This window comes from Drosophila navojoa, chromosome 2, assembly GCF_054131105.1.
Source record: "Drosophila navojoa isolate 15081-1374.11 chromosome 2, UAZ_NAV_1.0, whole genome shotgun sequence".
NCBI classification, from domain to species: domain Eukaryota; kingdom Metazoa; phylum Arthropoda; class Insecta; order Diptera; family Drosophilidae; genus Drosophila; species Drosophila navojoa.
In genome coordinates this window covers 33,276,374-33,298,926 of record NC_142890.1, presented here as the reverse complement: position 1 = coordinate 33,298,926, position 22,553 = coordinate 33,276,374, and the positions used below count along the sequence as shown (strand labels likewise).

General features: G+C 36.4%; 1 protein-coding gene and 2 pseudogenes across 9 annotated transcripts in view; 2 read left to right on the top strand and 1 right to left on the bottom strand.

Annotated features, from left to right (window-relative positions):
• Atg2 (Autophagy-related 2) overlaps positions 1-22,553 on the bottom strand; it is a 102,661-nt gene that overhangs the window by 13,268 nt on the left and 66,840 nt on the right. For 4 of the 9 annotated variants that reach the window (XM_089260993.1, XM_089260999.1, XM_089261020.1 and 1 more), the window contains 7 exons: positions 11,417-11,499; positions 10,681-10,813; positions 6,947-7,558; positions 6,439-6,662; positions 2,496-3,296; positions 1,255-1,382; positions 609-763 (listed from right to left, as the gene is read on the bottom strand). In XM_089260993.1, the coding sequence (XP_089117119.1) occupies positions 609-763; positions 1,255-1,382; positions 2,496-3,296; positions 6,439-6,662; positions 6,947-7,558; positions 10,681-10,813; positions 11,417-11,499 (2,136 nt within the window). The remainder of the gene's footprint in view (positions 1-608; positions 764-1,254; positions 1,383-2,495; positions 3,297-6,438; positions 6,663-6,946; positions 7,559-10,680; positions 10,814-11,416; positions 11,500-22,553) is intronic. The other 5 variants (XM_089260998.1, XR_016196933.1, XR_016196932.1 and 2 more) reach the window with 5 other exon arrangements.
• Positions 16,966-18,193, top strand: LOC115565522 (small ribosomal subunit protein uS14 pseudogene; annotated as a pseudogene).
• On the top strand, positions 20,075-21,302 carry LOC149092501 (small ribosomal subunit protein uS14 pseudogene; annotated as a pseudogene).

Below are 22,553 nucleotides of genomic sequence, written 5' to 3'. Positions count from 1 at the left end.
GCATTACAGAAAATGAAGAAGAGCCATATAGAATTAAAGGGCCTCATTTTCATCACATATCAAACGACCAAAGCTCCTCTGATGGCCTGGATCCACCATAAGGTGGTTAGCCATCAATGAATAATTCAATGAATAATTTATAATTTTTAATCCTTGCAAGAGGGCAGTATGTTAATGCCAGATCCCATTTATAGAAATTACTCCTCCCGAACCATACCATGGTTCTTAACAGTCTGTTAATTCAATAACATAACCCCAACACCACTTCTCCTACTGTACTGCCAACCGCGGTACTAATCCTTCCGCTTAGTACTTCGTCTCTCACCCTTCTTGTCGATTCCCTCTTCTGGTTTTGACACTTACATATTTATAATATCATACTATCTACATAAATATATCTACTACACAAAAAACACACCATCATACCAAAAATACGTGGAGCTTATAAACCTATTTTTTTATCCATAGGCGACTCCACCCCTAAAAATAAACAGAATAGTATTTTCCGATTCCATATTTGATTGTGTGATTTAGTTATTTACATATAATTTATTGTTAATCGATTTTATTTTGATGAATTTTTGATAGTTAAATAATATTAAATTTACCTGAAGTAGATGAATTAACCTTGATGTTATCTCGAGTGCAGCAAAAGCAGTTCGGGCACTAAAACTTTGTGCGCCCAGTTGAAAGCCACGAATGAATCTTCCGTCCTTATTATATTGCTGTAAAGGTAGCCTGAACAAGTCGAAAAATCCTTGAACTGAAATAAAAATGTTGGTTAATATATTATTAAAGGTGTAATTAATGCTTCAAAGACATAAACTGCTATTTTGGCTACTAAAGTACTTAAAAGCTCTGTATTTTATATGTTAAAATATAAATTCCGCTTACGTTTACATAACGCAATCATAACAAGTAAGAAAACTCCAGTCGAGAGCGCTCGACTAGATACTACCCTGAACCAAACTAATAGAAAAGCACATTTAGTATGGCTAAAATTTCAATTTCAATTTTTGAAAAAATATAAGAAAAATTTAATCAAATATATAAAAATTTTGAAGCAATTAAAAGAAAACTTCAACACGTCCTGGGTTTAAACCCGCGTCCTCTACCATTACGCCACCCGTCTGCTCGAATTGTCAATGGCAAAACTGAAATAGATTCACTGATGCAACGCCATCTAGCAGAACTAAACGAAACTAACTGCTGATGTGATTCTAAGAATGTGCTAGAAGATGTTTGAATACTTACACAATTGCAAAACTGCATTTGTAGGCCCAATTCCACTTAATATGTTTGGTAGCTGATTTCTTTTTATGTCTGTGAGCCATTCCTTACTCAAAAATTCAAACAGTTTATTCCAACCAAGAATCCCTCTTCTAAAATGAAAGGTAAAAAAATATATATTAATTTATACAAATTCATTATGGAAACTGAGATATTTAGTTTTCCTAATTTATTTTCATAATTTGACAAATTTAACACATTTTATATATTTAAGTTAACTTATTTCGTAAACACATATATTAACAGGTAAGAACGCATTAGGGAACGAATTTAGGGGTGGGGGGTGAATTTTAACAAAAACCGAAATTATATAAAATAGACATGAATCTACATATAAAATTTGGAAGCTATAGCTCTAAAGGTGTAGGCGCTATAATTAAATAACTAGCTTTCGATAAGGTTTCTAATCGATAATAAAATATCGGGAGTAGTTATCGATTTTTAGTGATAAACTCTATATGCGCGTGAAATACACGGACCTAGGAAAAAAATTTCAAGTCTCTAGCTCTTATATCTTCTGAGATCGACGCCAGACAGACGGACAGGGCCAAATCGACTCAGCTCGTCACCCTGATCAAGAATATATATACTTTTTGGGGTCTGCCACGCCTTCTTTTGCCTGTTACATACTTTTAACAAAACCATTATACCCTGATTTCCCATTTTAAATGGGCTCAGGGTATGAAAATGAGGTCTCTAGCATCAATAGTGTACAAAATATAACAGAATATAAAAAATCAGTATATCTTCAGGTCCGATTCGAAACGGTGAGCGTATTTCAAGTCCTAAAAACTTGTGCTTTGGAATGTACACACATTTTTACCATATGATCACACTCTAAAAGATTCATAGAGATAGTCCTACTATCAGAGAAATTATTCATAATAAATTTTCACTGCAGCGCGGTCCATGCCGAGTCGCTGCTTACTGCGCAATTAGCAGAGCGCGTTCTTGTACATAGTGAGGATGCATGTGTATGTATGTGTGCATAAAAATTAGAATAGAATGATTAGAATATCAGATTGGCGGGTTCAGGGTATTTCCTAGTCTAGCAGTCTCGACTAGAGCACTCTTACTTTTCTGTAACTTTTTTCATTATCATACCGTCAGTTTAATTTAATAAATAAATACAAAATCTTATACAATGTATCTATTCAATAATTATGTTCTTAAAGTATATTAATTACTACACAATAGAAACTCACCGATTAATAACTTCACGTAGACATATTCCAGATCCCTGTAGCTGTGCGAGTCCCATTATTAATCCAGTGATTGGACCATGAGATAGTTCAACTCTCCGACCATGATAGTCAAAGCAGATTGGCAAAGCTGGACTGAATATAAACTCCTTAAAATATATGGGTTGATCTTTTTCTTCAATAGACATTTCTGGATTTATTACTGCATTCATTATATCTGCTTCATCATTACATTTTAAATCAGGAATGCTGTTTGATGTTTCATATGTGGTCACCATAGATTCATTTTGATGCATAGTATTACATTTTAAGTTATCTAAAGATGTTGAATTTTCAGAACTTTTAACTAAAGCTGAAAAAAATTCTTCTAGAAACAATAGAGTGTCTTGGTCAATATTAAGTCTGATAGGTAAAATGGAGACTTTCAATGAACACTCTTCTTCTCGATGTTTCTTAAAATTGGATCGAGCATTCAGTGCTTTTATCATAACCATATTTTCATCATTCTTTTGTGGTACATTACTTTTATTAGGATGGTAAAGAAGCTTATTGATTTCCGATGTAAGTAAACGATCACGTATCTCAATATCCGATATAACTAGTACTTGTCGAGATGAATAAATGCAATGTTTGGGGTATGCATCATAAGAGAAACGAATTTTTGTAAATTGTATTTCTACAAGAACTTCTAAATTACGACATGTATTCATATCATTATATACCATATTTTTTGTCTTTGATTGATCCTTGCTTGGAGCTTGTGATACTCTGTGCTTATATGTTTCCGACATGCCCGAGTTTAAGCTAAAATCAGAAAATTAATGTATGAACGGATGTTGCAGCAAGCTACTTTTATACCCTGAACCCATTTTAAATTGTAATCAGGTTATAATGGTTTTGGCAGACCCCAAAAAATATATACATATATTCTTAATTAGAGTGAAGAGCTGACAGAATATATATAAGAGACTTTCAATTTTTTTTTTTTTTTTTATACTCATTCACGAAGTGAATTAGTATATTGGTTTTGTGCAATGTCCGTCTTGCTGTCCGTCCGTCGGTACGTCTGTCCGTATGAACGCAGTTCATTTCGCCGCACATACTCGTGTATAACTCCGCATTTTCCGATATACCAGAAATCATATTAGTTGAAGAGCTTGAGAGAGTTGAAATTTGGTATGTAGATCCGCGTTGACCCCCCAAGTCCAAAAAGCTGTGGTGGATATAAGTCCGCCCAAAGGGGGCATGGCAAACCGCAAAACTTTATATCTCCTACAGTTTAAGAGCTAGAAGCTTCTATCGATGCCCCAAAAATAATTGTCACGCCTCTTTGGGGGCGTGGGATATCGAAAAATACTCTGTAATTTTCACATTTTTTGAGCGTAAACATTCAAATTTCGCAAAAATGAGGTGTCTTAGTGGTGTTTTAGTATTAAATTGCGACATTGCTTGAGCTATCTATGTATGTACATCTATATACAAATAGGCTTAATAGGCATTAATAACACGGAAGGACACATTTTTAAAAAATTTAAAAATAAAATTTAAATATTTAGAAAATATATAAGATAAAATAACAAAATTTGCAATTTACAAAAAATAGTTTTCCGCGGGATTTGAGCTCGCACCCAAGCCATGTTTGTCAAAATAACAAAAACAAATTTAACCGGCGCCTTTGCCGACAGCGCTACCACCTACTGTCAACAATTGTAATTAACATGAAATCCAAAAATGAGATTCTTGTTATGACGCATTATAGAAAAGAAAAGCCAGAGTAGCAGATGACAAATTCAAGAACAAAGCAAAAACAAATCAGTCTCATTTCAACGCTAGAGTATGCATTTATGTGTACATACATACACACATATAATTTGGCGCGTGCATAAGAAAGGTTGGAATGTTTGATGCTACATATGTGTGCAGACTTATGTACATACATATACATGCATAAATGCGTACATACATATATGAGGGCTATTTAAGAAGAAACAAATTTAAACTTATAAAATTGTTCAATTAGAAAAAAGAATAAAATAAATATATATTTTATAAAAAACGAAATATGTATGAAAAAAAAAACATAACATTGAAGGGGTTTTGAGCCTCCGCCGCTGTAACATAACTTGCGACGCCTTTAGCACCCACGCTATCGCTTTGCTTGACAATCTGGTAGCTAAAATACAATAAGCTAATAACAGAGCGTCATCTGACAAAACTACAATAATACGATCAATATAATAATTATCGATTGATGTTTCGATGGCCTCCTCGTGGTGTTCCCTGGATACCGATTATATTAATAATAATCGGAAACTAATTCGAGCGGCGACTTTTACGATTTAGGATACATTTTTAAATTTATTTGTTTTAATAAATGCCCCTTTGTGAACATAGCATCATGTAAACATAGCGCCCGACTGCAACGTTCTTACTTGTTTTGTTTGAGGTTCTCAATTCATATAACCGCCTCACATCCCGAGCTTAGTAATAAAAAGTAAATGTAAACAGTAATTAGTATGAAGTAAAGTGGAAAGAAGCGTACCCCACTGCACAAATCGCAGTGATCGGCAGTGCATCCGTGCCTTTCGTGGTGAAAGTTCAAAGAGCCGACGCTATAGTGAGTTGCTCTGACGGACCAGACGAAAGGAACAAAATGTACAAAGGAACAGCATATGGTCAATTTAAAAGAGGTTTTTCGGCGACTTAGAGCGGCTAACCTCAAGGTCAATAGGAAGTAGTGCAATTTCTTCCGGGAAAAGTTAGCTTACCTAGGTCATGTTATAAGTGGAGAGGGACTGGCACAGCGGTATTGTTGACCAGGCATGATCCGAAGCGCTTCGAAGTAATGCATAAGTTCAAGGGCGAGCAACGAAAGCCAGCCGGGCAGACGCTCACGAGGCAAGTGTCGAAACCGATGGCAGTGTTGTGCGCTAACTTCGTGGGCTTCTTGCCTAGGTAGAAACGGGAAAACACGATGCTCTTAGTGTTTCATGATGCATTCGCCAAATTGGTGGCCACTCAAGAGGGCCACCGCTACTCTGCTGCAAGGGGCTTTCCAGGAGCGAATATTGAGCAAGTACGGTGTACCCAAAATATTCGCCGAAAGAAAACCCTACGGAAAGGAAGACTTGTCCAACGCAGCGGAGGATCCGCGGGCTGAACCGGCCGCCACGCCAGGAGCAGATGAGGACGAGGCCCGATTGCTGACTGACATGTCCGACATCTTGGATAGCTGGGATGCCAATTTTGTGGCACCGGTAATCCATCCTACCGGCACTACACTCACCGAAGGGATAATCCAGGCGATACAGCGGGAGATGGGATAGCGGCAACAGCCACGCAGGAAGAGCGTCACAGTCAACGGTCGCGGTTTCAGAGAGAGTGGTCATCTCTCTGATAAGGCTGTAAGGCGGCTCATTGAATAGCACATGCCTGAGCTTATTAATATATAGTACGTTTACTACTACTACTGAAGTAAATATCAATGAAGTAAAGTCGCAAGAAGCAGGTGAGCGTCGACCGACAGCGCGCGCGTAAGAACTTAGAAAATAAGAACGAAAGTTGAAATAAAAGCGTATATTTGAAGTTGAATACGCTAGTAGTGTTTTTTTTTTTTTTTGCAGTAACATTCTAACATCTTACGAAGTTATTCCTCTCCCTTCCTCCCGATTAGACGGCCGTGGTGTATCCCGGCTAACAGTAATATTAGGATGTAATAATAGAGAACGTGGATGCCCCTGTTTACTGGATGGAGAAATTACGCCAGTGTGGAGAGTGGTTACATCGCCATCCACCACCACCAACACCACCAACATCCCCCACCCCCCACCCACCCCCCTCAAATTTTAAAACTCCGTAAAACTATTAACAAGACCATGAGAGCTGCCTTAGAAACAAACTTATTTTAATATTCTTGGATTTTTACAATATTTTGAAATTCACATACCTCGTATTATCTTTCGGCTTTGATTTTGAAATATCAGGAAAATCCTTTCCTCCAAATAGATGCCATGTAAATGTCATTTCACATAATGTATAGCTGTGCTCAGGAATTGGAAAATTAGGAGGAGGGCTTAGAATATCATTTTTTTCGCTGGGTAGACTAAAATGATTGTCAACTATTTGTAGAGGTCCATCAGAAACGTATATCTGGTCAACACCAAAATTATCCTTCAAAATAAATTAAGAAATAAAAATATTTATATATCGTATATTTATTGTACAAAATTAATTTAATTTAATTTATATATATATATATTAAATTATAAAAATTAAATGTGCCATTTTAATTTTTATGTTTTTATTTGAAACAAATAAATTACTTCACTCTCAGAACAAGTTAATCAATAAATACCATACGCTCATATTTCAATCATGTTACGCTTATTATAAGCCTAAGCCTAAGCCCATCAAAAAAGATCATATTTCTTGTATTATATAAATGGTTAACTTACCATGAACAAAAGGTCCTCGTTGTGAATTATGTGGAACTCTTTTTCCTCTAAAGTCGGCGCAACATTTAATAAATTAGCTCCAAGATCGGCGTTGACAAAGGAGTTTTCAGTTGTGTCATATTTATAAAATGATTGTGATTCCGAGCCAAACATTTTATCAAATGATATTGGTTTACTTTGTAGACTCTCATTTTCGACATTAAGGATTTCATCAAATTTTTCAAAGGGTTGAGGCACGGAAAAAGTTTCCACATCCTTAACTGCGTCTGCCATAAGTGTATTTATTTGATTTACCGTTTTATCATTAGCATGGTCATCATTTCTAACTGGTGTTATATCAGTTTTTTTTAAATTAGTTGCGTTATCCATACTTGTTTTTAAGTCTTTATCATTGGCAATATATGCTATAAGTTGTGCTAATGCCTCCGCTCCGTCATAACAAGTTTTTAAATGAATATCATGTATTGATGATCTCAAATCAATAGAAGGGTATAACTTATTGTGCTCATTAAGGTGTAAAGAAAAGTTTAATAGTCCAACATTTAAAACTGGTATTAAGCCCGATTTGCTAATATGAGTAATGAACTCCTGAACATCGTTTTCAGCCTTATCCTAAAAAAATCAAACAAAAGTAACTAAATTTAAAAAATTATGATACGAAAAATTATTTGTGCTTATATAAAAACATTTTGTGATTACATTTTAAGATAAAAGCTTAATTGACTTAAAATCTAAAACTTAAAAAATATTAAATTATGTTCTTTTATATAGTGATAGATTTTTTTTCACCTATTACACATATTTTCGCAACTTGCTTCAGAGCTTCCACCTAAATTTAGGCAAAAATGTTCTAAGCATTCTTAGAAATTACTTGACAATTATATTCCCTCTTTTAATTTGATTGAAAAAATCTAAGTAGCTCGACTATCGATGGTGACGATAGTACCATCGATAGTTTGGCACCTCTAGTTTCAGTCGGCCGTTAACGAAATACTCATTTAATATACGAACGCAACCAGATCCATTTTTGAAAGCAATGAAGGATGCGAACACCAATTTAATTTAATTTTTACGATCCCTAAAAGAGGCATCCAGTAACTTAACTGTCAAATTGTAAAGTTGCGAGCTATCATGATAGAGTTTTTGCGGCTTGCGACGCTTCGATGGGTGTATATATATCGTGGTCTTGGATTTTCAAACCGAGTATATATTCCAAAGCTTGATATACACTATATATTTATTTATTTATTTATTTCTTAAAACTATTGTGACAAAAACGGGAGTAAATTTAAACTGCTCGACTAAGAGATACCCTGAACCCTCCAGTCTCATATTACAATCACTCTGCACCTATTTTAGGCACACATACATACACACGCACGTATTAGAACGTGCTCTGCTAACTGTGCAGATTGCGCTTGGTTTGCGTTGCAGTGCGGGCAATATCAAACGAATTTATTTGTTGAATAATATAATTTCTAGACGTCCAAACTTAATGACGTCCAATAATAACCAATCATAATCATAATCAATCATAATGTTCAAATGTATGTACATTCCAAAGCACAAGTCTCTACTACTTGAAATACGCCTTTTACAAAGGTGAGGGTGAGGGGTCGAATTTAGGGGTGGGGGTAAATTTTAACAAAAATCGAAATTATATAAAATACACATAAGTCTACATTTAAAATTTGGAAACTCTAGCTCTAAAGGTGTAGGCGCTATAATTAAATAACTAGCTTTCGATAAGGTTTTTAATCGATAATAAAATATCGGGAGTAGTTATCGATTTTTAGTGATAAACTCTATATGCGCGTGAAATACACGGACCTAGGAAAAAATTTCAAGTCTCTAGCTCCTATATCTTCTGAGATAGACGCGTTCATACATACGGACGGACGGACAGACAGACGGACAGGGCCAAATCGATCCAGATATATACTTTGTGGGGTCTGCCTCGCCTAATTCTGCCTGTTACATACATTTCAACAAAACCATTATACCCTGATTTCCCATTTTCAATGGGTTCAGGGTATAAAATAAGAAATAATAAAAAGAAAAGAATAAAGGAAGACCACAGAATAGAATATAGGATAGAATTGAGAAATCACTAGACAGCATTGACAACAAAAATGTATACCAATGCTTATACCTGGGCATTGTGAATGATTTCCCTAAGATAAGCTAATGGCAAACTTTTTATTTTAGGAAGAGAGGGCTCTAAGGAAAAAACGTGATAATATTTATTAAAATTAACACTAAAACATGAAACGCACTGTGCAAAGAATAATCCCTAGTGCACACAGGTAAATGAAGCGGACGATAGTGTCTAGATGAAGTGTCTAAATAAAGCGGACGATAGTGTCTAGTTGTTCGGGACGGAACCGAAAAGTTTAGACGACCCAACAAAGAGGACGAATCAATATCACCACAAATCAATTTATGCAGAAAAACAATTCCTAAAATTGTTCTGCGATTGGTTAGCGATGGAAGATCAATAAGCTGGAGCCTGCTATGATAAGACGGTAATCGTAAATTACTGTCCCATCGAAGGCAAAGAGAAGAAACTGTTTTTCGACCGATTCGATACGATCCTGATGTAGTTTATGCTGCGGAGACCATACAACAGAGCAATACTCTAAGATGGGACGCACAAGCGACGTAAATAAGCGCTTGGTGATAAAAGGATCTTTAAATTCCTTGGACCAACGTTTAATAAAGCCAAGCACACTTTTGGCTTCATTAATGATGGTAGAAATATGAAGATTAAAATTTAGTTTACAATCGAAAGAAGCACCAAGATCTTTGATTGTGTGGATGCGTCGTAAGGAAATATTGCTAATTTTATAATCAACAATTAGAGGAACGGTACGACTGAAGGTCATTGTCATACACTTTGAGCAATTTAAGTTCAGCTGGTTTGCCACACACCAAAGTTAAAATGCATTTAGGTCATCTTGAAGGTGATGATGTCCATTTGCACTGGAGTATGGAAGGTGAAGTTTTACATCGTCAGCATACATAAATATAGTAGAATACGAGATACAACAAGGAAGATCATTTATAAAAAGGGAAAAGAGTAATGGACCCAATGGACGTTGATCGATTTTGAACAAAACCATGTTGAGATGGTTGAATAATCGATTTGCAAAAATGCTGCAAGGCCGATGTTATAATTTTCTCAAATAACTTCGGAATGGCAGAAAATTTTGCAATGCTTCTATAGTTGGAAATATTAGATCTTCCACCTTTTTTATATAAGGGAATAATGAAAGATTCTTTCCAAATTGAAGGGAACAGAGCAGTATCCAAGGACAAGTTAAACAATTTTAGTAATTGTGACTGAAGAGAAACACTGCACTCTTTAATCACACAACTAGGAATATTATCGGCACCTGGAGAGAAGGATGATTTCAATGTCCTAATGGCTGCAGCCAGAGAGGCTGCAGTAACTGTAGGAGTATTTATAGACCCATATATATATATATATATATATATATATATATATATATATATATATATATATATATATATATATATGGGTCTATAAATACTCCTACAGTTACAGTTATATATATATAAATATATATATATATATAATACTTTGTGTAATCATTTGACACAGTCGGTTGGGCTTCTTAGTTCAGGACTTAGGCATTTGGATTTGTGGATTTTAATATGTAAAGTTTGGAGCCTGCTCGTATAATAATATATATTTAGCGAATTATACTTACTTTTTGGCCGATTGATAGTATGCAATCTTCACTAATTAATCGTAAAGTACAGCCGGTCATGGGATAAATAATATTGCTACTAAACGAACAATATCCAATATCTAATAAACCTCGGTAGGACAAGTATTTTGGCCTGAAATATTAATTATTAGTAATTATTTTATATAAAAAGTGATAAAGTTCTAATACTAATCGACTATTATATTATATATATTAGAAGGACTGTCTATAAAACTTTCAGAATGAATACAATAAAACACAATTTTTTCAAGTTTGATGGAAAGGGTGTTATAATAAAGTACAATATTTTATATATATATTAAATAAATAGAATAGTATTCATAGTTTATTGAAATTATCGAACACGAAACACTCTCTAGTTCTTATACTTTGGAAAATCGAATAGACGGACGGACGCATATATATATTATATATATGTAGTCGCCACATTTTAAATGTATATTCATATGTAGTTTACAGAATTTCGTGGTCTGCCGTCACCACTAAGTTTGTAAAAGGAGTATTTCAAATACAAGAGATTTTAACTTTGGCATGCATTTTAATATTATAATTACGACCTGAAAGTTTCATAAAGTGTGTGTGTGAGTGTGTGTGGTTGTGCTGCTTCTTGTGTAAGCAGAAAGTCTGTGAATAATAATTGACACTCAAGCATCAAGGATTCTCGTAATCGAGAAGTCTCGACTAGAGCTTCCTCACTTGTTAAATAATAGTTTACCTATATTCGATTGCTAAATTCCAAATATGTCCTTGAATTTCCGAAACAAGCGCATAGGGCTCATACGATTCAATAGGATATTCCTGCAAGTAATAAGTTAAAATTTAGTTGATTAATCGGATATTTATTTTAAAAATTTATTTCAATATAAGTAGAAAGCTCTAGTCGAGACTACTCGACAATGAGATACCCTGAACCCCCCATGCTGCACTTCCTTTATGCACATACATACATCCCACGCAGGCATAAGCCCACGCTCTGCTAACTGCACAGTAAGCAGTAACTGCGCTTTGGCAATATTATGATAATTTATTTGTTGAACAATTTCTTTTGTAGACAGACAATGACTGTCTGAGTTTGTGTTCACCCAACAATCTACAATCAACAATCTACATAACTCAGCCTAAAAGATATTAGCTAAAATAGTTATCTGCAATACCAGTAAATAACCCGTCATTATCGCAAGGGATAAAAGTTGGGCTATCCGATATAAGATAGCCTTTTTTCCGACCCTATTAAAACCTGTTTTGTATTGAATAAGTAAAAAACCATTATCATGTGCTTGTCTTCATACCTATCACTTCAAAAATAGTATCTAAGGCCGTTACGTTTATACAATAAAGTAGTAAGAAAATACCACTTGCAAATAGAGCAACTAGTCTCGTCTTTCACTATTTGATACTCATCTTCGCTGTCCAACTGGTTCAAGTGCTTGTTGCGACACCCGTAGTCACTGGTTATGTACTAGAAGCTTATAACTAAATACAAATACAACTACCTAGTCTTGGTTTGTACCAAGGTCTAATAGATACTCAACAATAACGTTAAAATGTATGTACATTCTAAAGCACTCTAACTCTCTTGAAATACGTTTTTACAAATTTTGGGCGTGGTATCCAAAATCTGTAAATTACATTGTATTTTTCATATGTATATACACAGTAAATTTGAAGTCTCCAGGTCTAAAAGTGTTCAAATGAGGCTGGAAAACAAAATAAATTTTTCGATTATGTTCGATAAAAACTTATCGGATGATTTATCGAAAAAATAAGACAAGGTAGTGCTGCGTATGGCCAGTATGCATACCAAATTTTGAACTCCCTGCTCTTTTGAGATCTAGGTGTCCATAGTCGAGACTACTCGATTAGGAGATATCCTGAACCTTCCAAGCTGATATTCTTATCATTCTGCACTTCTTTTATGCACGCACACATACATACATATGCATCCACCCTCACGCGCCCGTGCTCTGCTAACTGCGCAGTAAGCAGCGACTGCGCTTGGGCTGCGCTGCAGTGTGGGCAATAGTATAAGAATTTATTTGATTAATAACTTCTTTTGTAGACATACAATCTTAATGAAATTTTCAGAGCGTAATCATATGGTATGTGCATGTACTTGTACTTGAAATACGTGTACTTAAAATACGTTTTTTACAAAGTCGGGGCGAAGGGGGCGTGGTGTGGTAATTACAAAATGTTTGTATTCATCATATGTATATACACAGTAAATCTGAAGTCTCAACATCTAATAGTATTCAATGAGGCTTAAATCACAAAATACATTTTTCGATTATTCTCGATAAAAAAGTTATCGGATGAGTTATGCGTATGGTACTGCATATGGTATACACGAGTATGCATAAAAAATATCAGCTCTTTAGCTCTTATATCTTCTGAGATCTTGGCGTTCATACGGACAGACGGAAGGACGGACGGACAGACGGACGGACAGGCGGACAGGGCTATATCGACTCAGCTCGTCGTGCTGAACAAGAATATATATACTTTATGGGGTCTGCGATGATTCTTTCTGCCTGTTACATACTTTTTCACAAAAAAATTATACCCTGATTTCATTTTCAATGGGTTCAGGGTATAAAAATGAGCGCACAACGCTCAAAATATTCACTATATTAGGCTCAGAGGAGATCGATAGAATTTTCTTGTCTCGCAAGATCATAAGCCAGTTTTATCTTCACCTAAGTGCCAGTATCTTCAAAATTAGCTTCCTAATTGATAACATTATTTCACGAAGAGCTCGGCTCTCAAGTTTCTCAATATTCTACCCGTGCATGAATTGCTTTGAATTTATATTATTTGTGCAATGTCCGTCTTGCTGTCCGTCCGTCGGTCCGTCTGTCCGTATGAACGCAGTTCGTTTCGCAGCTATTGAAGCTAGAGACTTGAAATTTGGAACACATACTCTTAATTTTACTTAAAATTTTCCTGATCCGCCCATTAGGGGCGTGACCAATCGGAAAATGCATTTTCCGCTATACCAGAAATCATGTTAGTTGAAGAAATTTGAAATTTGGTATGTAGATCCGCGTTGACCCTCCAAGTCCAAAAAGCTATGGTGGATATATCTACGCCCATTAAGGGCGTGGCAAATCGGATAAAACTGTCTCTCCTAAAGTTCTAAAGCTAGAACGTTGAAATTTCGCACGTGATCTAATGCTATAATTCTATAATGACTGATGAAAAAATTTTATGTCTACGCTTACTAGGGGCGTGGCAAATCGGACCTGAAGATATAGTGATTTTTCAAATTTGTCTATATTTTAGGCACTATTGATGCTAGAGACTTGAAACTTGCTATATATTAGAGGGCTGCATGAGTGCCAAAAAAAACGTACTCCAGTTAACAATGCTCATATTGAATTGAGCGGAACCGAGGCCAACTCAGAAATGGTATGAGTAAGTGAGTGCGCTCATATATGACTCAGAGGCACAATATTCTATTAAACGAGAAAGGGTCGAATAAATATGAGGCCGGCTATATGAGTTGCTTCACTGAGTTAATGAGTGGCGTCGCTGCTAGCAGAGAAAAAAATTAGCGAAAAAACGAAGGGCAATGTAATCGTGTGTGTGCAGGCCAGACGGCCGACCAACGGCAAATTTGCCGTTACAATTTCGTATCGAATACATATTCTTTATGCGTAACAACGCTTTCATACCCTTCACACAAATAACGAGCAAACGAAATCCAATATATTTTTGTTATACGATAAACCCGTTAGTAGTATTATTATTTGCTCAATTTGATATTTTGTATAAAGCAATTACAATTAATATAAAAGGTAATAAAAATATGGATATATCGATATACAAGATAATAACATGAAAACACTAACATTTTACATGAGCATGGCAACCCCTTTCAAGAGTTACATATACTCTCTAAAAGGAAAGGGCATGGAAAGAGACAAAACATGAAAAAATAGGCGCGCAGTTAAGCTTCATATTAAAACGCATGCTTTTCGTTTGAGGGCTCGCAGCGCACTGATTTTGGTTGGAGATTTTTTCACTGATCGAGCCTCAAGCGACGGAGCCGAGCAAATACGAAGTGTTGACACGAACATATATGTGCACTCAAAGACTCGAGTCACTCGACGCCAATATGCTTCGGATAACTGTTGCATTCCTCTTTAGGTCTTATTTATTCTTATTGTTTATACTGAAGGCAGAGGGTTATGAGCCATAGAGTCCATGCGAACTCCAGCTCACTCAACCATATTCTGCCTCGGACTCACTCACTCAGTTTTATCCCGAATGGACTCTATTTTACTAGGTTATGAGTGCGGCCATGCAGCCCTCTAGTATATATACACGAATTGACCACCCAAGTCCAACAAGCTATGGTGGATATATGTCCGCCCAAAGGGGCGTGGCAAACCGCAAAACTTTATATCTCCTACAGTTTAAGAGCTAGAAGCTTCAAATTTGGGTAGTTGAGTTACTGGTAACCTCCTCTATCGATGCCCCAAATTGTCACGCCTCTTTGGGGGCGTGGGATATCGAAAAATACCCTGCATTTGTAGTATCAAATTGCGACATTGCTTGAGCTATCTATGTATGTACATCTATATACAAATAGGCTTAATAGGCATTGATAACACGGAAGGAAAAATTTTTAAAAAATTTAAAAATAAAATTTAAATATTTAGAAAATATATAAGATAAAATAACAAAATTTGCAATTTACAAAAAATAGTTTTCCGCGGGATTTGAACTCGCACCCAAGCCATGTTTGTCAAAATAACAAAAACAAATTTAACCGGTGCCTTTGCCGACAGCGCTACCACCTACTGTCAACAATTGTAATTAACATGAAATCCAAAAATGAGATTCTTGTTATGACGCATTATAGAAAAGAAAAGCCAGAGTAGCAGATGACAAATTCAAGAACAAAGCAAAAACAAATCAGTCTCATTTCAACGCTAGAGTATGCATTTATGTGTACATACATACACACATATAATTTGGCGCGTGCATAAGAAAGGTTGGAATGTTTGATGCTACATATGTGTGCAGACTTATGTACATACATATACATGCATATATGCGTACATACATATATGAGGGCTATTTAAGAAGAAACAAATTTAAACTTATAAAATTGTTCAATTAGAAAAAAGAATAAAATAAATATATATTTTATAAAAAACGAAATATGTATGAAAAAAAAAACATAACATTGAAGGGGTTTTGAGCCTCCGCCGCTGTAACATAACTTGCGACGCCTTTAGCACCCACGCTATCGCTTTGCTTGACAATCTGGTAGCTAAAATACTATAAGCTAATAACAGAGCGTCATCTGACAAAACTACAATAACAGCTAGAAAATCCAGAAATCAATCGCAATTCTTAGAGTGCTAAAAAGCGCGCTTTTGTAATGTAAGCAAACGCTTAAGAATCTGCGATAGGTGTGACCGAAAGCTATCAACAAAAATTACCATACATTTGTACTCAAAAAGTGCACGATCAATATAATAATTATCGATTACTCGATAAAAATTAGCAAAAGCTATAATATAATCAAAAAGCATGATTTTGTACTACATTTTTTTAAAGACAAATTAAATTTGAAATAAGCTAGATCTCAAGCATAAGCTTTTCACTCATTCAAGCTATTGATTTATTTGTTTTAATAAATGCCCCTTTGTAAACATAGCATCATGCATACTTCGCTGAGACTAATATTTTATTAGAAAAATGGAGCAAAAACGGTTAAAAGTCTCTAATAACAGAGGGTTCAGACAACACGTTTGCATTTAAGCTTCATCACTAATTGCCTCTTTTTGTAAATTACACTGGGGTGTAACAATTTTTTAAATTTTTTTTTAGCTAAATTACACGGCAAGAAAACATGGAAAAATTGGACAATGAAACAAATTTATGGTTATTAGTGTTTTCCATTTTTAAAGTTTAAAGATTTTTTTTTATTTAGCGCAGGACCGAAAGTGACGTCACCCAGATCACGCCGCTTTACCGTTTTTATGGGAACGGCTGAAAGGCTCCGCTCCAGTGCCGAACAGGCCCCGTTACCATCCGAAGCAGGACGTGTGGCTGGGCTATAAAAGGCCACCGGCAGCTCCATACAGAGAATCGGAGTCAGAGTCAGAGTGATTATTAAGAGTCGGAGTCAGGATAATTATTGAGAGTGAAGTTTCATAGTGAAAAAGTGCCGAAAGTAATAAGTGAATAGGTAATAAGCGAGTGGCAAACCAGGACTGCAAAGGACTCCCAGGACATCGTGGGAACAGCATGGACATCCAGAGGGAATCCTCGCAACGACTAAAGAGGACAAGAGGTCAAAAAATTTCCCAGGTTGGCACAACTGTCTGCCATTATTCTGTAAAATTTTATTGCATTTAGCTTGGTCAGGAACAAGTCAACCTTTTGTGAGCATTGCGATTTTTACTATGGACGACCATCGACCTCTTAAACTGAAGATTTCGTGATGTTGTTCATTCGGAATTCTTACTGGAGGGCTAATCCGTCAATAAAGAATATTATCTTGGCGTCATAAGCCGTTTAGAGACAATTTTCGTCGCAAAAGACCAGATTTGTGGCGGAACAACAGATGGATTTTGCGCAACGATAATGCACCAGCGCACAAATATGGTTCCGTGTGACTTTGTCCTGTTTCCAAAATTCAAATTACAACTTCGTGGAACCCGTTTTGAGAGCATTGAAGACATCAAAACTAATTCGCAACGAGAACTGAGGGCCATCCCGAAATATGGCTTTAAAAAGCGTTTCGATGATTGGATTCTTCGTTGGAAAAAGTGTATTGCCTCAGAAGGGGACTAATTTGAAGGTGATATAATAAATTTAGATAATTGATAAGTTGTTTCTGTTTTATTTCAAATCTCCAGATACTTATTTGACAGAATGTACATGCATCTATATCTCAAATTCATCTCTTAAGGTCAAAGCATACGTGCTTAGAAATATTATATCGATGTTGGTAAAATAAAATATCTATTTATATCAGGCGGTCACACACAAGCAGATCTCGCGCTTATTACCATCGTATCAATCGAATTTCTGCTGGATAACGGTTCTAAATTGTGTAATGGCCAAAGGAACACAATCGCACTTGATTCCGTTTTTGGATAGATCATCACATAAGCAGGAGGGAAAGATAGTCATAGAACAACTTCACTGTTAGCTACCATAGACATCAACACATTTGGGAACTGGAAATTGAAAGTGTCTGGGATCTACACTCCTTTTTTTCGATTTTCCATCGTAAATTCCAACCGGGGTTTGCTACTCTTTGGTACTCGCAGCCTCGTAAATACCTCCCTTGGTCCCATTGCTGCCGTGCCTGCTTGAACCAACATGGTCTGATCCGCTAATACGTCCTGAACGTTTCTCGTCAATGCTTCAGGGAGTACGCCAATTGCATTGGCTTCAAGAAGCTGAATTAAATATACGTTTCATTCTTTGGCGTCAATCTTTAAGCATATTAATCTTAGTAGTCGATTTCGAGGGATTACGTCTATTAATATGGCACCTAAACCTAAGAAAGCACAGGGACAACATGAATGCAATTCCGCAAGTCCCTATCCTTGCAGTTGTTACCTTCTGAGAAGGTTCTTTGTGTAAATCTCCCATTGATTACATATATAACACGTCACGTAATGTTAAAGGGATACTGAAAGTCGAGCCACCGTTCAAGCAAAATAACCGCCAGCTGCTAAGTTGCGTGTGGAATTCGATGGCTCATTTTAAGACCAAGATAGTTTGTCTCTAACTGATGCACTTCATAGTGGACCAAATACACAACGCAATATTGTAGACCTCTGCATTAGGTTTAGAATGCACATGTATTTTCAGCTCAAGATCAGAACTTTCGATAAATATTAGAGAGAATATCTTTCAACCATATTAAACAATTTTAAACTTTGCTTAGTTAAATACGGAACTGCGTTAGAAGCCAGAGGAGAGATTATTAACAAGTAAGAAGGAACGAGACTGCTCGACTAGGAGATATCCTGAACCCTCCAAGCCGATATTCTTATCATTCTGCACTTATTTTATGCACGCACACATACATACATATGCATCCACCCTCACGCGCCTGCGCTGTGCTAACTGCGCAGTAAGCAGCGACTGCGCGTGGGCTGCGCTGCAGTGTGGGCAATAGTATGAGAATTTATTTGTTTAATAACTTCTTTTGTAGACATACAATCTTAATGAAATTTTCAGAGCGTAATCATATGGTATGTGCATGTACTTGTACTTGAAATACGTGTACTTAAAATACGTTTTTTACAAAGTCGGGGCGAAGGGGGCGTGGTGTGGTAATTACAAAATGTTTGTATTCATCATATGTATATACACAGTAAATCTGAAGTCTCAACATCTAATAGTATTCAATGAGGCTTAAATCACAAAATACATTTTTCGATTATTCTCGATAAAAAAATTAGCGGATGAGTTATGCGTATGGTACTGCATATGGTATACACGAGTATGCATAAAAAATTTCAGCTCTCTAGCTCTTATATCTTCTGAGATCTCGGCGTTCATACGGACAGACGGACGGACGGGCGGACGGGCGGACGGACGGACGGACGGACAGACGGACAGGGCTAGCTCGTCGTGCTGATCAATAATATATGTATATACTTTCTGCCGGTTACATACTTTTTCACAAAAACATTAAACCCTGATTTCTCATTTTCAATGGGTTCAGGGCATAAAAATCAAATTGAGCTAGTCGCACATTCGAATTGGGAAAATGGATATCTAGCCGGTAGAGTCAACGTATTAACAACGACATGTTGTCGAACGATTTTTTATGTTTTTAACAAATATCTCTTATTTATAAGCAACTGATATTTCAATAATAATTAGCAAACACACACTCACACACACACTCACATATACAAATACACACACACGCATACAAACAAACACACGCACACATACACTCAAAAAAACACACGCATACACACACACTTACATATACAGGCGACAACGATTGGGTTGCGCTGCAGTGTTGGCAATATTATGTAAACTTATTTGTTAAATAATTTAATTTCTAGACGTACGATCGTAATGAAACTTTCAGAACGAAATCATAATGTTTAAATGTATGTGTATACCGAAGCACAGTCTCTAGTATTTGATATACAACTTTTACAAAGGTGAGGGTGAGGGGGGTAAATTTTAACAAAAACCATAATTGCATAAAATGAATTTTAATATACATTTTAAATTTGGAGACTAGCTTGAAGGATGTAGGAGATATGATTTTTTAAGTGATCTTCGATAAGGTTTTTTATCGATAAAAAAGAATGGGAATAAGCGAGTGGCAAACCAGGACTGCAAAGGACTCCCAGGACATCGTGGGAACAGCATGGACATCCAGAGGGAATCCTCGCAACGACTAAAGAGGACAAGAGGTCAAAAAATTTCCCAGGTTGGCACAACTGTCTGCCATTATTCTGTAAAATTTTATTGCATTTAGCTTGGTCAGGAACAAGTCAACCTTTTGTGAGCATTGCGATTTTTACTATGGACGACCATCGACCTCTTAAACTGAAGATTTCGTGATGTTGTTCATTCGGAATTCTTACTGGAGGGCTAATCCGTCAATAAAGAATATTATCTTGGCGTCATAAGCCGTTTAGAGACAATTTTCGTCGCAAAAGACCAGATTTGTGGCGGAACAACAGATGGATTTTGCGCAACGATAATGCACCAGCGCACAAATATGGTTCCGTGTGACTTTGTCCTGTTTCCAAAATTCAAATTACAACTTCGTGGAACCCGTTTTGAGAGCATTGAAGACATCAAAACTAATTCGCAACGAGAACTGAGGGCCATCCCGAAATATGGCTTTAAAAAGCGTTTCGATGATTGGATTCTTCGTTGGAAAAAGTGTATTGCCTCAGAAGGGGACTAATTTGAAGGTGATATAATAAATTTAGATAATTGATAAGTTGTTTCTGTTTTATTTCAAATCTCCAGATACTTATTTGACAGAATGTACATGCATCTATATCTCAAATTCATCTCTTAAGGTCAAAGCATACGTGCTTAGAAATATTATATCGATGTTGGTAAAATAAAATATCTATTTATATCAGGCGGTCACACACAAGCAGATCTCGCGCTTATTACCATCGTATCAATCGAATTTCTGCTGGATAACGGTTCTAAATTGTGTAATGGCCAAAGGAACACAATCGCACTTGATTCCGTTTTTGGATAGATCATCACATAAGCAGGAGGGAAAGATAGTCATAGAACAACTTCACTGTTAGCTACCATAGACATCAATACATTTGGGAACTGGAAATTGAAAGTGTCTGGGATCTACACTCCTTTTTTTCGATTTTCCATCGTAAATTCCAACCGGGGTTTGCTACTCTTTGGTACTCGCAGCCTCGTAAATACCTCCCTTGGTCCTATTGCTGCCGTGCCTGCTTGAACCAACATGGTCTGATCCGCTAATACGTCCTGAACGTTTCTCGTCAATGCTTCAGGGAGTACGCCAATTGCATTGGCTTCAAGAAGCTGAATTAAATATACGTTTCATTCTTTGGCGTCAATCTTTAAGCATATTAATCTTAGTAGTCGATTTCGAGGGATTACGTCTATTAATATGGCACCTAAACCTAAGAAAGCACAGGGACAACATGAATGCAATTCCGCAAGTCCCTATCCTTGCAGTTGTTACCTTCTGAGAAGGTTCTTTGTGTAAATCTCCCATTGATTACATATATAACACGTCACGTAATGTTAAAGGGATACTGAAAGTCGAGCCACCGTTCAAGCAAAATAACCGCCAGCTGCTAAGTTGCGTGTGGAATTCGATGGCTCATTTTAAGACCAAGATAGTTTGTCTCTAACTGATGCACTTCATAGTGGACCAAATACACAACGCAATATTGTAGACCTCTGCATTAGGTTTAGAATGCACATGTATTTTCAGCTCAAGATCAGAACTTTCGATAAATATTAGAGAGAATATCTTTCAACCATATTAAACAATTTTAAACTTTGCTTAGTTAAATACGGAACTGCGTTAGAAGCCAGAGGAGAGATTATTAACAAGTAAGAAGGAACGAGACTGCTCGACTAGGAGATATCCTGAACCCTCCAAGCCGATATTCTTATCATTCTGCACTTATTTTATGCACGCACACATACATACATATGCATCCACCCTCACGCGCCTGCGCTGTGCTAACTGCGCAGTAAGCAGCGACTGCGCGTGGGCTGCGCTGCAGTGTGGGCAATAGTATGAGAATTTATTTGTTTAATAACTTCTTTTGTAGACATACAATCTTAATGAAATTTTCAGAGCGTAATCATATGGTATGTGCATGTACTTGTACTTGAAATACGTGTACTTAAAATACGTTTTTTACAAAGTCGGGGCGAAGGGGGCGTGGTGTGGTAATTACAAAATGTTTGTATTCATCATATGTATATACACAGTAAATCTGAAGTCTCAACATCTAATAGTATTCAATGAGGCTTAAATCACAAAATACATTTTTCGATTATTCTCGATAAAAAAATTAGCGGATGAGTTATGCGTATGGTACTGCATATGGTATACACGAGTATGCATAAAAAATTTCAGCTCTCTAGCTCTTATATCTTCTGAGATCTCGGCGTTCATACGGACAGACGGACGGACGGGCGGACGGGCGGACGGACGGACGGACGGACAGACGGACAGGGCTAGCTCGTCGTGCTGATCAATAATATATGTATATACTTTCTGCCGGTTACATACTTTTTCACAAAAACATTAAACCCTGATTTCTCATTTTCAATGGGTTCAGGGCATAAAAATCAAATTGAGCTAGTCGCACATTCGA